The sequence below is a fragment of the Lissotriton helveticus genome, chromosome 2_2 (genome assembly GCF_964261635.1).
Source record: "Lissotriton helveticus chromosome 2_2, aLisHel1.1, whole genome shotgun sequence".
NCBI classification, from domain to species: Eukaryota; Metazoa; Chordata; class Amphibia; order Caudata; family Salamandridae; genus Lissotriton; species Lissotriton helveticus.
In genome coordinates this window covers 388,192,920-388,211,480 of record NC_136060.1, presented here as the reverse complement: position 1 = coordinate 388,211,480, position 18,561 = coordinate 388,192,920, and the positions used below count along the sequence as shown (strand labels likewise).

Sequence of the window (18,561 nt, the reverse complement as noted above, 5' to 3'; positions counted from 1 at the left end):
ACTTCAAAACTTAACCTTTCAGTCTTTTTTCTTAAGCTGATAGGCTTTTATTTCACATATAAGGCACAACCTACAGTGGCGCGTCATGTGATCAAGCTCTGCTTGTCAGAGCGAAACGCGTCAGGAAGGGCAGCTGCCCGTAATTGCACTGAATAAAATAATGACTGCTTGCACTTTACGGTGTTGGATGGCCTGTTATTGAGCATTTTCACTTTTGGGGAAGAGGTAGTTACCTGCTTGGTGCCGTCTGTGATTCAGCGGTTCAGGATTTCTCATATATATATGACGAAGAGTGAACCCGTTTTCTGGTGCCAGTTATTTAGTGCTTTGTTGGTGCAATTATCAAAGATCGCCCAGCATGTCCGCCATGACGCGTTTTGCCTCTCTCCAGAGACTTGATCACATCACATGACATGTTGCAAACACTGTAGAGGGTACTTATAGTTTGAAAAGGCGGGGAATAATGGCCACACTCCATGCAGTAACTCTATGGAAACTGAAGACATATTTACAATGGTACAATTTTGATTCGAATAAAAGACAGTGTCTAAAATCAATGTGTAACCATCATAAAACCATTATATAAATGAAATAATAAATATGTGCAAATATGCTTTCATAAAATATATAAATATTTGTATACAAAAATTTGTATACAAACATTTTACTCCATAATTGTCTTTTCAACTCCTCCATATAGATTGACTGCGTATACATCCCAAGTGGGTTATTATCTTATGTTGAACTATACTATTCAATCAATTATAAACTATATACTCTTTCTCACAGTGTAAAAACAATGTGCTAGTTATGTGCAAATACTGCTATAAAGTGAAATTTGTGCAAATATTAAAAATGGGATGGGTGCTCAGCCTATTTATAATCTTTGTTTGTTGCTGTTTTACTTTTTAGGCCACAGAGCTGTTTCATAATGCAAATGTAAGGAGTGATTGTTCCAATAACCACAAGTTCTTGTTAACATTGATCTCCATTTTGTAACTGCCTTGGAACTCTATGCAGGTATACAGATCTTCGCTAGCATTAAGGCCTGCCGGAGTCTTACTGTCGAGTTCCAATATGTATCTAGTTTCTAGGAGGCGTAGTTGTACTTCCCTATTTTCTCCTCGTTTCAATGGCAGTACAGTGTCAATAAAAAATATTGTAAATGTTTGGGATCACTGTAATGTACATTTTCGAAATTGCGGGCCACTGGATATGCCTGGTCTCTCCCAGTGAAGGCCCTAATGTGCTGCAATATCCGTTTGTGGGCGGGCAGTCTGGTACTCCCCACATACCGCAGCCCACACGGACACTGCAGCACATAAACTGCATAGTCTGTCTTGCAGGTAAATCTCTTTTTGATAGGTACAAGTGTGTCCTTGAATGGGACTGAAAAATGCGTCTTATTGCAGCCGTGACGGCATGCTGTACAAGTAAAGCATTTCTTAAACCCTTTGCTCAGTGCCATCCATGTACTAGGAACCGATACCTCTGGGCAATTGCTTACTAGCTTACTTGCCATTAATGGCCATTTTCTAAAGGTTAGCTCTGGTTTTTTGGTTACTAACCCTCCTGTGACAGGATCCCCTGCCACCAGGTTCCAGTTCTTATAGAAAATCCTTCTGATATCATTATGTTGTCTGTTGAATGTTAATATGATTCTTGGCTGAATCTTTGACTCGTTTGTTCCACTCTTCACTACTTTGGATTTAGAGGTTAAAACTTGATCTCTTGATACTGCTCTTGAACGGTCTATAGCTCTTGTAAGGACCTCCTCCGAGTACCCCCTAGCCAAGAATCGTGCTTTACTCTCTTCCTGGGCCTTCAGACACTCTAGATCTGAACTACACATTCTCCTAATACACACCTACATCCCTGCAGAACGAACTTTGCACACCTTTGACATAAAAAGTTGCTTTAAGTACTAGCTGCATCACACAAATCTACACACTACAGATGTGGCATGCGACAACCATAAGAAGGTAGTTGCGGTTTTAAAAGCCACAGAAGCAAGATACATTTTAACAGCCATTCAGTTCTGCCATTCTAAGGCCAGTCTGCCTTTAAGAGGAAAGGCAAAGGCACACTCGATCAGGACAGTCTGTCAATTGTAGCCCTGTGAAGTGCTTATTTAAATCTATTCCGTGATGCAACATGGAAAAACAGGCAAACGTTCACCCAACACTATTATCTGGTTTCGGCGCACCACATAGATAGGGCTGTGGGCCAGCGGTGCTTCAGCATCTTTTGCAATAAGAGGAGCCTTCTATCATAAAAGGTGTATATTTGTTCCTACCATCTGCTATTTGGTTATATAGCAAGATTTCACAATATATGGTATATAACTACTAACTATTCTAATTCAAGCATGTAAATCTATGAAAGATCAATACTGTAGAAAGAAACTTGTTACTTACCTGTAACTCTCATTCTCCAGTAATGGTATCTTTCATAGATTCACACGCGACACACCCGCCTCCCCTTGGAGGCTCTCCTTCTTGTCAAGTAGTGACTATTCTCACTAGAGTTTAAAAATCTGAGGCAAGATGTCTCTGGTGGTAGTGTTCTAAAAGTGCTATTGCCTGAGTGGCTGTATTATGGTTCGTTTTAAATTCTATAGATGAGCTATAAAAGTCAATGTATTCTTACTGTTGGAAGCTATGCATGCTATTCCTACTGCTTTATAATGTACTGTGGGACTCCCACCTAGATGACTGGGATGATTCAATCATGTGAATCTATGAAAGATACCAATGCTGGAGAAGGAAAGCTACACGCAAGTAAAACGTTTTTTGATTATCCTTCTATGTGCCTTGGTTGAGCATCATTTATAGTTCTTGAAATGATAATTGTGGAAATAAAGGCCTGAGGGAGGAACCATTATGATGGGGGTTGTTTCCATATTGTGAAAATACTGTAGGTTGTTGCTGCCTACGATATTTAGTAGAACCATTGAGGGCACTGTTGATAGTTGTAATGCCTCCTCTATTACAGTACTATCGTTTTGGTTTAATTGAGAAATTGACATATTGTATGATCTTCAAACTTTTCTAAATATATAATCTGCATAAACAAGAAAACAATTGAGATTGATCAATAAAGTGTTACATTAGCTTACAGCCGATGCTGACTTGCTGCGGTCAAAGTTTGCAAGTAGTGGTTATGTTTGACAATAGTGGTTTTAGTGTGTTGTTTTGTGTTTTTTTAGGTCAGAAGAAAAGTTCTTGGCAATACCATGTTCAGTTTTTCGGAAGTGCCCCTGAAAGAGGTTGGATACCGGAGAAAAGCCTGATAACGTTTGAAGGACAGGAGCAGTTTGATGACCTTTGCCAAGAAAGTGTTAAATTGGCTACTACTAAAGCTGAGAAAGCAAAGGTATATTATTTGAATTTTTCAGTTAGTCTTTGGGAATGTTTTCAAAGGCAGTTTTTGAAAAAGACCAATATAATTTGGGAAGAGACCAGTGATTTTGTATTGGAATGCTAGCATTGTACCCTGTAAGGTAATATGAGAGAGCCTGGGCTTACCTTCTAGAAATTTCAGATCAAAATAGGTTTTTATTTTGAAAAAATCGTGTTAGAGTTTTAAGCACCAACACAAAAAAAATCCTTAAATTCCAAACCAGCTCATTTTAAAAGGATCTAATTAATCAAAGAATACCAAAATGAAATGCTGTAAAATTGACTCCTAGCACACAAATTTAGAATAAAATGCTCAATATTGCACAGAAACAATGGGCACCAATGTCTGGATTAGTCTACATACCTTTCCCAAAGTGCTCACTGAGGCCACTTTCTCACCAAAAAGATCTATCAGTAAACTCTTCTGCCCTGCAAATGCCAGGAGGCCATGCCTTGTGGCATTAGCTTTTAAGGTTAGTGAACTCAATTGCTCACAATCATGTCGTGTTGCTGAAGTATTCAGGCTACGAGAGAACTTCCAAGTCTGGAAGCACCCTCAGCAGCACTATGGCGGCCAGGTGCAGTGTGTTGACGTTCAATGTTATCCAATGGGGGAATAGAGGTCCTCCGGTCGGTGGCTGCTCACGAGCAGGCCACAGGGTTGTGGGAGCAAAGTTCCTGGACTTAAGCTCCGGGCAAAGGCAGATCGAAGTTAGCACACAAAGTGCACCCACAGAGGCGGACCGGTGCAGGGTGCTTCAGGTTCCCCGTTGTTTTCATACTCTTCATGGCTGTACTGCACTTACAATGCCTTAAGAATGGACTTGGACACTGTAGGGGTACAGTGCTCATGCAATTGTATCCTGTTAGAAATGGGGATCTCTAGTTGGCAGAGGTAGGTAGGAAGTTTTCCAGCTTGAATTTTTTTGGTGGTGGACATACCACCATTTGGTGTCCTCCTGTGATGTCGATGGGCTTTGGTAGCCATCTTCAGATGCTTTTTTCCTGCCGTTGTTGAAGGAGCTCCCAAGATTGGAGAGAAGAATCAACGAAAATCAGGAAAAATGTTCAGAAGAACTGCGCTAGAACGTTTTGACTTTCAAAACTGCAATCCGAACGACCGGATTTCGACACAGGGTGAAAAAACTGAATCTTTGACGATCGGAGAATGCGCATCCAAGGGGCTGCCTTTGCACTGTAATGGACAAGACCCTTTAAGTTTTGCAAAAATTGTCACCACAAATATGCTCAGAAAGATCAGCATCCGCAATCTTTGTCTACTGCTGGATCATCGAAGCGAGGACTGTAACGCATGCTCCCACTATACCCCAAAGATGTTGAGGGAGAGATACATCGTAGAGCCAACTATACCATGCAAGCCAAGACCCGCCGCCATCGCTGAGAGACCTGGGCCTCTCCAGTGAGGAGGAGGACAACGGCGCAGAAGGCAACGAGGACAGACGTTCACAGTCGTGGAGGTCGTGTAGAAGACTTCAAATTAGGTTAGAGAGTAGTTGACCTCGAAAAAATTAGAAGAGTCTCGAAAATCTGACTCTATACCCATGAAGGGAGCTTCTGCGTCTGTCAGGATTTCCAAGAGTCTGTCTAGAGGGGGATTCTCAGTTTCGGTGGTCTCCCTCAGGTCCAAGACTAGGTGGAGAAAATACACGCGATCACTACTCAACCCAAGATGGCGGTTGAAAGCGCCGCGTTAGTGTAACACGTTCTAGTGTTTGCGCGAGTATCGGGTAGATCCAGGTGCGGAGCCTTAGCGGTGGTGCACTTCACCTGAACTCGTGAGAGAGAAGGCACGCGTCGGTTTAGTTCCTGTTACCAGTTTTGAGGAGAGAAATATTCTTCCAGTTAACCGCTTCTGGGAACTGGAGCATTTCGAGGAATTCCTAGAAGGGAGTTCTAGTCTTGGGGCGCAAGCAGAAGGCTTTAGAAGGAATTAGCAGTAAGACTGTTCTGTGTTTGCCCAATCTAATTGCGCATTAGTTTTAGGGCCAGTTTAGGGAATTGAGAAGCGCAAACTGTTTTTTCTGAAATTTTCTGATATTGAGAAAAGCACAGTGAAAATAATAAAAGACTTTGCAAGAACAATGTATATATATTAGAAGTAAGAAGCAAACAGCATTTTCGCAGGAGTGAGTTAACTCTATGTGAAAGGTGCTTAAGACATAAGTTTGGGTGAAAAGAACAAAAAGAAAATCTTTATTAAACCTTCAAGAGAGAAAAATACTTACCTTCAATAAAGAATAGACAGCAGTGTTAACTTGAGGTGAGAAACTAGTGAGAAAAAAGAAAATAAAGACTTTATATTAGCATAGAAGTACTCAAGAGTAATAGACATTTACTGTTGCAGATAACTAACTCAAGAGCAAGAAACACAGCTGATAGAAGAGGAGCTTAGTTCACACCACTTCAGGGTAGGTTCCATTTTGAGAGTAGAGTTGCTAGAAATATAATGTAAGCAGAATAAATGAGTCAAAAAGTAATAATACAGCTGCTATTTACTTGCAGTAACACTAATAGCTAAAGAGGACCAGTAACTGAAGTCTGAAGCTGAAGAAAGAATCAGACAAGTGTGAGCAGTCTCTTCTCTGTCCCATCCCCTTTCCCCCCTGGGGTTTACTTGGCAAAGTGTGAGTAATTAGCTAGTGCTGAGAAACCTTGGAGGGGCATTGGGAACTAGTGGCCAACTGCTCCCGTGCTTGTGGATGTGCAGCCTCTGACAGCATCAAAGCACTCGGGGACCGCAGTTGCATCCAAACAAAAAGGATCAGGACTCTGTAACGGCAAAGACCCTCAAAATCAAAGATGTCGAAAGACAGTCAGGAAAAAGATGCCTCAGTGTCGAAAAAGTAGAAGTCCAAACAAGCTTCGTCGGCTGGATCGACTTTCACGAGGACAAAGCAAAAAGCCGAAGGTCTCGATGTCGAAATACAGGTAGAAGAAGAGAAAAAGGCTTGAAGCCGAAATGGTAAGTACTTTACAACGTAAAAAAGAATGCGGGAGCTTGGAACAATTTAAGATATAGCCGAAAACAACAATAGAAATGGATAAGGTCGTCAAAGAAGTAATGCCTCCGACAACACAAACCGCTCGACAAAGAAAAGGAAGAATTCTTCGGAGAAGAGGCCGAAGATGACGAACAAATGTATGCAGGATTGGTTATCTGAGACTCCAGACCTGCAATGGCAAGATCTTGACGACGAATCACCGGAGAAGGCTGAGGAAACATCCGTCGAGGCCATCATCGCTAGAAGACATTAGCATGTATAAACTGGTGATTAAAAAAGCAGATGAAACATATGGAGTTCAGCTGGAGGAAGAAAAACCCCAATCATGTTTTCTATTAGAGACTCTGATCCCAACACAGTCGAGAAATAAATTCCTTCCAATGCTGCCAAGTGTATTTCTCCAGAGAAAGGAGGCCTTCAAAGAGCCTGCAACATGCAAGGCTATCACACCAAGAGCAGAGAAGTACAATCATTCCTCTAAAGACCCTATATGTACCAGCTGACTCTATTATTACTTCCACAGCAAGGAAACTTTACCAACAATAGTGGGTCCACCTCCAGACAAGGAAAGCAAAAGGATGGACCGTGTAGGGAGGAAAGTAGAAAAGTGTAGCAAACCAATGGCACATAGCCTATTCTTATGCATTGCTAAACAGACATGCTTATCAACATTGGGAGGAGGTAGGAGAATTGTTAAAGAACATGTGAGAAGTGGCTTGGCATATGATGTCCACTATTCTAGTGGGCACCTTGCACCAGTCCAAACGACCCTTATTGATGGTAGGTTTAGACAACCTTTATAGAAAGCTATCCTAGTGGTAACTGTGGAGAGCAGCCTTCAGGCTAAGTCTTGAGGGAATGTAAAGCAGCTTGTTTCACCAGTCTATAATCTCTTGAATAATCGAATGAAAGTACACCACACAAGGTATATATTAAATATATATGTATTTATTCTAAACACAACTCCTCTAGTCTCTTTATGAGGCTAGAGGCAAAAGTACAATACATGGACTTTAAATAGCACAGTATACGTTTTGCCCTAGGGGCCTCACAAACCATATACTAAAATAGTGGTATACGAACCATGTGAGGGATAGAAGTGCAGCCTAGGGCCTGTAGAACCGCTGGGGCAACCAGGAACCGCCCAAGGTAGGGATGCAGGAGACCCACGGGGGACGCATGCAGTGTCTAAACACAGCCGCGAATCACCATTGACTTCTACGGAGGAAAAGCAAGTTACAATTTTAAAGATTAAGGACACTTTGGAGTGAACTACGATGGAACACCTTTAGACTTAGACACTTAGAAAGTCAAGACCCACGGGAGCACCGGAGTACTCTTTTTACCTCACCATGGGAAGCCGGGTGCATAGGTGTCTTTTGGTGTCTGGTTTCGCCGTCGATTCCAGTGGAGAGCTGCGAAGAAGTGCTGCAGGCGACCGGAGGAAAAGGGTCCGGGTGGATCCAAGGGTGGATCGGAGATCTGAAGAACCTGAAAGCAGAGGGTACAGAGTCTGTGTCACTAGCCAGTGACCAGGATGGCGACAGGAAGATGTCAGCCAACGTCGGGTGCTTTCAAGTGAAGTAGGTGAAGCTTGACTCTTCAGCCACGAGGACCAGGAGGCGTCTACGAGGACCAGGAGGCGTCGACGATGACCAGGAGCTGGATTCGAGCTGTCTAAGGTCCAGGATTTCTTCTTCACAGTTTCGGCCAGGGTAATCTAAAGTCCTAAGGACTGCGTTCCTATACTTATGCTAAGTGTAGAGGATGGACTAACTCTAAGGTCCCACCTATGGGAGGACCTGGGGAGGGGGTGGTTACACCCCTTCCCTTTTGTCCAGTATCGCACCAGAGCTGGGGCTGAGTGCCCCAGCAACCGGTTTGAACTGGGAAATGCATGGATCACCTTGTGTGCCCCAGGCAGTGTCTGAAAAGCATTCACTGAATGCAACTCACCCTGCCCCAATACACTAAAGCCTGTCTGGGGAGGTGCTGGCACCTCCCTGGACAAGAAACCTATTGTCCAGGCCTCCCCTGCTGAAGTTTCGTCCAGCAGCAGGAGGTCAGACTCGTGTCTGTGGCAGCAGCATCAATTTTGTGATGCTGAGGCTCTTTTAAACTTTAACCGGGTATACCAGTGTGTACATGTCTTCACCCTCTAGAAGGGTGGAATGCTACCCCCGCCGCCAGAACTGGCAGGGGGGGGGGGGGTAGTATTCCAAAGTGTTTGACACCAAACACATGTTTTGATAAAGCCAAACCAAAGTTAGCATTAACCGCGAGGATTATAAGGCACTTAGGAGTATATGGTATGGCCATATCATAGAACAGCTATAAGGAAGGATTTCCAAAAGCTGCAGAGGGGCTCAGCTCATGCTAGGGCACCCTCGCACACAAAACCAAGCACTCTGCCTTCAGAATTGTCAAGGCCTGCCATAGGAGTGACTTATAGGTTAATATGTGTCTATATGTAAAGGTAGTTATAGGTATACTACAACTCAGTAAGGGGTGTTTACACCACCTTCCCAGGCTGCAAGTGCAAACCTGTGGTGTCATTTTTGAAGGCTTACCAGGAGTGGCATAATACATGCTTCAGCCCCTGGTAGGCCTCTGGGGTACCTATGCCCCTCGTACCTAAGGTACCATATACTAGGAGCTCACAAGGTAACTCAGTAACCAATCTGTGATGTACCTAAAGTACATGGTATCAATTTAGAGAGCGTACAGCTAGGCTGTGGTCCTGATTAGCAGGGCCACAGCCAGACTAAGGTCGAAAAAACAGTGAAACACAGCAAAAAGTGGAGGTAACCATTGGAAGCAGACCCTACTCTCCTACAGAACCTACCAGAGCAATTCCAAAAAGAGTTAGCCACTCAGTGGAAGAGGGTAAAACCATTGCTAGCACGAGTTTGAAATCAGCCCTAGATGCTGCAGAGACATCAAAATGATGATTGGCGTCACAGAAAGGAGGCATGCATGGCTGACAATATCAGGCTTCAAACCATAAGTTCAAAGTAATATCATTAAATCATCGTTCAATGGCGAACAACTGTTTGGAAGTGTGGTTGATGACAAACTCAATTAAAGAAGGACAACGAGACAGCTAGGTCCATGGGCGCTCTACAATCCAGAGACATGCTTAGAGGCACCCCTTTAAGGAGACCATCAGGTAGAGGTACACACCAATCTACTACATCACATCAAACTTACCAACAAACATACCAAGGAGCTAGCCAGGGACAGCTACAAGGACAGCAGCAGAACTGGCAATCTCAACAAGGAAGGCAATCCTTTTGAGGGCGTTCACGTGGCGTAGGACAGCCACAAAGAGGCGGGCAACAGCCCACTATTAAGTAACTGGATTAAAACACTTGCACACTCATGATGAACAGTGAGTGTACACACAAAAAAATCAACCTATACTGAAACAACACACTGTAAGTTTACAGTTCCTCCAGCATACTACACCAGTAGGAGGCAGACTAAAAATGTTCCTTCAAAGATGGAAGGACATAACATCAGACAAATGGATCTTAAACATAATACAGTACGGTTACTGCATAGAGCTAATAAAATAACCTCCAAACATGGAGCCTAAAACAAAAGATACATACAAAAACAGAATTATCTCAACTATTCAAAGAAGTGCAGGAACTTTAAGGGAAACATGCAATAGAGCACGTACCACACAAGGAAAAGAACTGGGTATATTCTACATACTTCCTGATTGCAAAGGTAGAACATTACGCCCAATATTAGACCTGAGGTTTCTAAACAAATTTATAAAAATATAAAGGTTCAAGATGACTAGACTGCAGGATGTGTGCCTCAATTGCAAAAAGGAGATTACATGGCTACCATAAACTTAAAGGATGCACACTAACACATCCCTATGAACAATAGACCTAAGAGGCTGTTATGATTTGTGGTCATCAAAAGACACTACAAATTCAAAGTACTGGCTTTCAGTCTAAAATCAGCACCAAGAGTGTTCACAAAGTGCCTAGCAGCAGTAGCAGCACATCTCTGAAGGCAGGGGATTCATCTTTACCCCTACTTGGACGACTGGTTAGTAAGAGTAAGCTCCTACAATCTATGCAAACCACAAATACAGCAGGTGATAGAGACACTAGTTCAACTGGGTTCCTCCATACATTGGGAAATATCATCGCCAGAACTCATAAAGGTGTTCTTAGGCGCAGAAATAATTAGTGTTCGAGAAAGCGCTCCCAGGCGAAAAGAGGAGATCAGCCTTATTGAGGGAGACTCCTCTGTACCTGAAGGGGCAACATCTGACCGTGAGAACAGTGGGGAAATTACTGGGAAGGATGGCTCATTCATTAATTTAATTCCAAACATTCGATTACTCATGAGGCCATTTCAAGAATGGCTCCAGACACAATGGTCACAGGCAACAGGGAGTTGGGAGGATCTAGTGATTGTCACGCAGACTTTCATCAGGAGATGGCATGGAGGAACAAAGCAAACATAGCACAGGGCAAACATTTCACACAACCAACTCTAACAGCGACCATAACAGATGCGTCCCATATGGGATGGGGAGCACACATGAACAACCTCAAGGTGAGGGGATCGTGGACACAGAAGGATGCAATGAAACACATCAATATCTTCGAGTTAAAAACAGTATTCTTAGCCTTAAAAGCCTTTCAAAAAGAGCTCTAAGGAAAAAAGATGTTGATACAGACAGACACAACCACCATGTTTTACATAAACCGAAAGGAGGAATTCAGTCTGTAGCACTCAACGCTAGCTGAAGAGATTAAGAGACGGGCCGTACCAAAGAAAATAGACATGATAGCAATATACCCCTACCGGTAAAGGACAATGTAGAAGCAGACAGAGTGAGCAGACAAACTTCATCTCATGAGTGGGAACTAAATAAAGCAGAACTCCAAAAGATTTTCAGAAAATGGGGGACACCACAAATAGAACTATTTGCAACACCCCACAATGCGAAATGCCCAAACTTCGCATTCAGGCGACCTTGCAATCAGTCCCTAGTGAATACGCTATGGATAGACTGGCCAGGAATATTTGCTTACGCTTCCCCCCCCCCCCCCAATACCATTACTGAACAGGGTGATCCACAAATGCAAGGTCAGCCAATTGAGAATGATTTTCATTGCACCACAGTGGGCCAGACAAACTTGGTTCTCACTAATATTGGAGGTGTCTCAAGGGTCAATGCACAAATTGCCAAAAAAGAAAGATTTGCTAACAATGCAAAATGGAAAAGTACTTCACCCAGAACCAGAGAGCTTAAGCCTAGCAGCATGGCTCCTGAGGACTTAGAATTTGCACATCTCAAACTACCAGAAAGCACAGTGGTTGTTCTAAGAGAAGCTAGGAAACCAACAACAAGGAAATGTTATACAGCGAAATGGAAGAGCTATGCACTAAGGTGCCTTAAAAGACGTCTTTCAAGGAAAATTACAAAGGAGAGAACAGTGCTAAAGTACTTGACATATTTACTAAAAAGTAAATTATGCTATACATCATTGAAAGTGTACTTAGCAGCAATTGTAGCGGATACCAGAGGTAAAACAGGGAAAAGTTTCCTCACTGCTCATGTGGTAAAAAGGTTCCTAGAAGGAGCAAAAAGAATTGCACCTTCAAAAATGGTGCCAGTACCCACATGGAACCTGGACATAGTTCTAGCACAAATAATGAAAGCACCATTCGAACCGCTGCACAAAGCAACGCCACAAATGCTCACACTAAAGACTGCCTTTTTAGTGGCAATAACATCCTTACATAGTTAGTGAACTACAGGCGCTAACACTACAGGAACCTTACTTTCAAACACATAATAACAGGATTGTCATGAGGACTTATCCTCAATTCATACCAAAAGTTGTATCAAGATTCCACATAAATCAGAGTGTACACATACCAAGTTTCTTTCAAAACTGAAAGAACCAAGGAATACAGGAAAACAAAACAGTTCTTTGTATCCTTTGCAAATAGTTTGTTTGGAAGACCAGTGACCAAAAACACCATTGCAAGATGGATAGCGTAAGCCATACAGTTAAGCATCAAGCAAGCAGGACAGGCCTTGCAAGGTGTCCCGCGGGCACACACAACAAAGTAAAGGGGCATCTATCACTTTTCTAGCTAATACTCCAATTTTAGACATCTGTATGGCTGCAACATGGTCTTCAATGCACACATTCACAAGACATTACTGTGTGGACATTCAAATGAATAAAGAAGCACAAGTGGGACAAAAGATCTTACAATATCTAGTCACAAACTAAAGCTCATCTTTCACCCAGCCACCACAGGACTAGCAAACCGCTACAAAGTCTATCCACTGCATGTTAATCCAGAAAAGATTCATACTGCAAAACGAATAGTTTCTTATCGGTGGGTTTAGTTTTGCAGTTTGAAGAATTTTCTGGATTCACTAGCAAACCCACCCTCTTATGCCAGGGAAGACGGGCGGGGGGAAAAAAAGAATCTGAAGACGGCGACCAAAGGTAGGAGCTTCTGGAGGAAACCAGTCGACGTCGCAGGAGGACATAAAAAAAAAATACAACACAAAAAAAGGGGGAAAGAAATTCTAAAATTCCAGACCCAATCTCTAGATGATAGAATAATGCACAGCATGTTAATCCAGAAAATTCTTCAAGCTGCAAAACCACACTGACGGGTGAGAAACTATAATCCCTGCTCACTCCCTTGGTAGCTTGGCACGAGCAGTCAGGCTAATCTCGGAAGCAGTTTGTAAAGCATTTGCACATAACCAATAGTAGTACAGTGAAAATACTACCAAAGGATACCACACCAGTTTAGAAAAATATCCAATATTTTTATATATGCAAAACAAGACCAAAACAATAAGAATCTAACATACAGTACTTAAAAATAATTAACTTTGCAAGATATCCCTAAAATTGCAGAAATATCTCAATAACTCAGTTCGTCCCAGTCTGTAGATCCGTTGGGGTGTACTGCGACGCTGAAAACGGCAGAGTCTAACTGCTCCAGCCGACCGCGTCGGTTAAGGCCAGCTAAAGCGTGGACAGACTTGTGAACAGTACCTTTCTTGTTGGGGCTGGCATGATGGGGCGAGCCGCCCGGGGCCCCTGTTACGGTTGCGTTGCAAAATGGAAGCGGTGCAGTGCCCTCATGATGCAATGTAGGCAGACGATCGTCCAGACGATGTTGGTGAGACCAAGGCATACGTGCGAAATAGTGCTCGATGCGGTGCTGGCAGGTTGCGGTGCAAGCGACAGAGCCGGTTAGCGGGAGCTGGTATCGGTCGGCCCAAACTTCTGTGTGGGATGAGGCAGTGTGTTGTGAATCTTACAAGCGGTTCCCTCAGCCACGATGCAATATCTGGTGTCGAAGTCAGCAGGCAGCGACTGAGTAGGTGAGACCAGGGTGGCAAAGTGATGTGTGTCCTACCTTTAACATACAGAGCAACCTGCCCACAGGGGTACCATGGGCCTACCTTAGGAGTGACTTATATGTAAGAAAAGGGAAGATTAGGGCTTGGCAGGTGGGTGCACTTTACAGGTCGACATGGCAGTTACAAATTGTGTGCAGACCCTGAAGTGGCAAGGCTGAGATACCTTTTCAGGGCTACTCATGTGGGTGGCACAATCAGTGCTGCAGGCCCACTAGTAGTATTTGATTTACAGGCCCTGGCACACTCAGTGCACTTTACTAACGGCTTACCAGTAAATCAGATATGGCAATCCTGGAAACACCAATCCATACTAACAATTTACTACAGGAGCACTTGCACTTTAACACTGAACAGCAGTGAGAAAGTGCGCAGAGACACTAAACCAGCAAAAACAGGTTAAAAACCGGGAGGTCAGAAAGCAAAAAAGACTGGGGAAACATGCCAAGAAATGCCAGATCTTACATACCCTCGCCATTGGTATAGTGCACCCAGCTAGAGGAGTGTCTTAACTATACCAGAATGGAATGCATTCATCGAGAAGTTCGATGTATGCATGTTCCAAGAAACCTGGAGCCTGGTCCCAGTGCACAAATCCGGTTATGCAACCTTCTTTGTGCCCGCATCAAGCTGTGGCAAGGGTAGACCGGCGGGTGGACTTAATTTCTGGGTTAAAAGTGGATTGAACTGGGATATTACCATTCACGATTCAGTGACCAGGGATATCCTACATATCTCCTTCCCAGGACATAGCAAGGGGAGCAGGATAGACCTTTTTAATATCTATTCTAGAGGGACTCCGGGGACACAACCTCAGATACATTTGCGATCCTAGAACGGGTATTAGCCAAATGTCCCACAACCTCCAAAATCTTAGTGGGAGGGGATTTCAATTGTACATTTGAACCCCTATCTAGGAATGACCCCCTGGGTATAGAGGAGGAGGACTCTAGATGGTCTATCCCAGCCCTGTCACTAGCTCCGATTAGAAAATGGTCAGCAAGGGCAATCCAGATCAATGACCTGACTATGGAATTCAATTTAAGAGCACTAAATGGTAGGACAATTTCTGACCGCGATGGAGCAATGACCTTTAATAGGCTTAATGTCCCGTCCAGAATTGATTACATCCTATTGGATGTTACACTATGGTGCGACCTAATAGATATGGAGGTTGTACCTTCTCAGGACAGCGACCACAACCCCTTATGCATGAAGATAAGGTGGGGTAAAGTAAAGGGAAGTGGGAATAAGGCCCCCTTGAAGACAACCATTGAGGTTGCCCCTTGTAATGGTAATCGCAGGCTGAAATGGGATAAGGTTAAACTCCAGGAAGGGAAGCTCGAGAGGATAAGGGCGCATGTAGTAGAACTGACAGTAGAGTTGGAGGACCTTGAAATGAGAAATAGCAGTGACCAGGGGCCGCCATTTTCACTGGCTTACAAGAATACGATAGAGGAAGTAGGACAGTACTTTGTAGTCCAGGGCAAAATGGGCAGAGGGAACAACAAACCGGCCACTTCCAGTAACCCATGGTATTCAGACCAGTGTAAGGCGAAACGGAAGGAGTTAATAGTCGCCTTGCTTAAAAAGAATCTCTCACTAGTTACAGCGGCTAGGAAGGATTATGAGAGGGCGAAAGTGTTGGCTAAACAAGAGTGGGAGGAACAACATTGGCAGGACCTTAAATCCGCTGCCAATATGAAGAATGCCATGCTGTTCTGGGATCTGATTAACAAGGCCAGGCAGCAAAGTGTACCATCTATTGCTAACCACATAACAGAACAGCAATGGCATTCCCACTTCTCTGCACTGTATGACGGGAGGGAAGTATTAGACTCATCTCTTGCAGATTTAGATTCCGGGACCCAATCTCTGGTGGAGCACGAAGAGCCATTTCTGCCCTCTGAAGTAATAGTGGCCATTAGACATCTGACCCCTAGGAAGGCAGCTGGCCCGGACGGGATACCAGGGGACCTCCTCTTGAATGATCCCAGGGCTCGAAAAATCCCAAAAATGGTACTAGTCCTGCAGGACTAGTACCTTAAAAAATGTCCTCGACCTAACTGCAACCTCATTGACCTCCGTCTCTGAAAGCGGGGCAAATGTGACAAGATAACAAGATTTAAAGGCATCTTTATTGCTCATTAACTTTGTGAGCAATAAAAATGCCTTTAAATCTTGTTATCTTGTCACATTTGTTCCGTTTTCACAGACCGAGGACAAAAGTTGGTTTGTTTTCCTACTCGCCAGAAAGGGCGAATAGGACCTAAAAACAGCTCGACCTTATTAAATTTAGCTCGACTATGCGAGCGGTCGAGTGGAATTTTCGAGCCCTGGATCCTGATGCCTGAGGCAGACTAATCGCCCTTATAATGAATTTGATCTCTAAGGGGTACCCTGTGCCAGATTCATGGAAGGTAGCAGAGGTGGTAACAGTGTACAAAAAGGGCGCAAGAGATGACCCTGCCAAGTACAGACCGATCAGTCTGATTGACGTGATCCAGAAGGTGGTTGGCAGGGTCATCATCTCTAGGGTGGGTGTCTGGATGGAAGAGGAGCATGTTCTCCCACTTCCAAGCAGGGTTTCGCCAGAAGGTGGGCACGATGGACCAGGTCTTCCGTTTTTTTGCGATCTATTGGAAGACCGTGACCATCAACAAGGGTAGCCTCTATTTGGCATTCATAGATCTCAAAACAGCGTTCGACCTGGTCCCTCGTGCAAGGCTGTGGGACATTCTGGGGAAGATGGGCTTCCCAGGGCCACTTTTGGGTCTTATTGTGAAGCTACATGAGGGGAATTATGCGAGGATCAGATTGGGCACCCAGGGACAACTGACAGAAAGGGTGCCCGTGAGGAGTGGAGTCCGCCAGGGATGTGTGATGGCACCGACCCTGTTCTCCCTCTTTGTGAATGGAGTGGTGGATCATCTGAGGGAGGAAGCGGCAGATGCGCCATCCCTGGCGGGGGGAAAAACACCTACTCTACTCTTCGCGGATGATACCATCTTGATCTCTAAATCCCCCATAGGTCTTCAAAAACTCTTGGACCGCTTTAGTGCGTTTTGCACTGACAGAGGCCTCACCATCAACACCTCTAAAACAAAGCTTATGGCCATTGCACCTTCCAAGAGATTCAGGAATAATGTTTTGCTCAACGGTGTCCCCTTGGAGTTGGTCGATTCCTTTGACTATTTGGGTGTCAGGGTAAACAGCCGGATGAAATGGAAAGACCACCTGGCCAAAATGTTATTAAACCACAAAAGAGTCTCAGGGGTGGTTCTAAGGGAACAGCGGGAGTCGTTGAGCAAACCTGTGGCACCAACTCTTGCAATTTATGATGGTCAAGTATTGCCGGCAGCCCCATACGGATCCGAGTTGTGGGGGTTTGAGAATATAACAGAGCTAGCCACGTCTGAAAATAAGTTTGAGAGACTTGGTGGCCCTCCCAGTTTCCACTCCGTTAATTCCATTACAGTTAGACCTAGGTAGGCGTCCCATAAAAGATATAGTGCGTCTACGCCCACTACTCTTCTGGGTGCGTTTGAGAAGGACCCAGGAACGCCACAATTATGCTGCAGTTTTAGACAAACTCATCCTCCTCAACACAGGCAATAAGATCAAGTGGCTGTGCAACTTGAAACAGTTGGTTGTGCAACTGCGCTTAAGTGAAGTATGGTTGAACCAAACACCGCCTCCCAAGCCAGTGATCAAGAAGCTCTATTGGGACTGGGTACAGGAGATGGCCATACGCAGAAGTTAAGGGGGATCTCTCTCCCAGCGTTTCCTTGAGATCAAATGGACAAGAAAACTTGAACCCTTCCTTGATTATATAGAGAAACCATTGGACAGATCACTTTACCTAATCTGAGGCTCTGGACCGTACCGGTTTATGACTTCTCTTCTGGGTGGAAAAATCTAGGTGATCTACCAAAAGCCTGTCCGGGTTGTGCAGCCCCCAACGAGTCCGTGGCTCACTTTGTCTTTGCCTGCCCGGCATATAGGGTTGCCGGGAAGATATGGTTAAAACCACTATGCAAGGGGATGGGCCTTAGATGTCACAAAATGGCCCTACGGGTCCTCTGCACTGATACGTCCTCTATTGCTATGGTGTGTGGGGTAGCTAAATATTTGGGTAGTGCATGGCAGATACGTACAAGGAGGGCCAAGCATACCCCCATCTAACCTAACCGCCAGCTGGCCCCCAGGCAGGAAGTGACCTTTTTAGGTTTTTATGATTCTGTTTTTAGTGCATATCTTAGTAATTTTAAAAATTGAGTATTATGTGCTGTTGTATGTTTATATAGGATTGGTGGGTCCTTGCATTTTTACCTTTTGAATGTACTGTATAAATTGTACACTTTTATCTTAGTAATTTTAGAAAAATTGAGTAGTTTGGGATGCTATATGTTTAAATAGGATTGGTGGGTCCCTGCTCTTTTATCTTTTTAATGTACTGTATAAATTGTATACTTTTATGATGAATTTTTTATCGAATAAAGTAAACTACTACTACTATACCATAGGCAGTGGGTTGCTACATACCCTCACTAGTGGTATATTGCACCCAGCTAGAAGAGTGTCTTCCATATACCATAGGCAGTGGGTTGCAGGCTTGCACCAAAACATGCAGCCTGTATTGGCAGTGTGTGTGTTCAGGTACAGGACCTCTAAGGAAGACACAATATATGCTGCAGCCCTT

General features: G+C 44.0%; 1 protein-coding gene across 1 annotated transcript in view; it reads left to right on the top strand.

Annotated features, from left to right (window-relative positions):
• Positions 1 to 18,561, top strand: part of NSD2 (nuclear receptor binding SET domain protein 2) — a 1,080,265-nt gene that overhangs the window by 106,170 nt on the left and 955,534 nt on the right. The window contains exon 4 of the mRNA XM_078678610.1: positions 3,209 to 3,375. Within this exon, the coding sequence (XP_078534736.1) occupies positions 3,209 to 3,375 (167 nt within the window). The remainder of the gene's footprint in view (positions 1 to 3,208; positions 3,376 to 18,561) is intronic.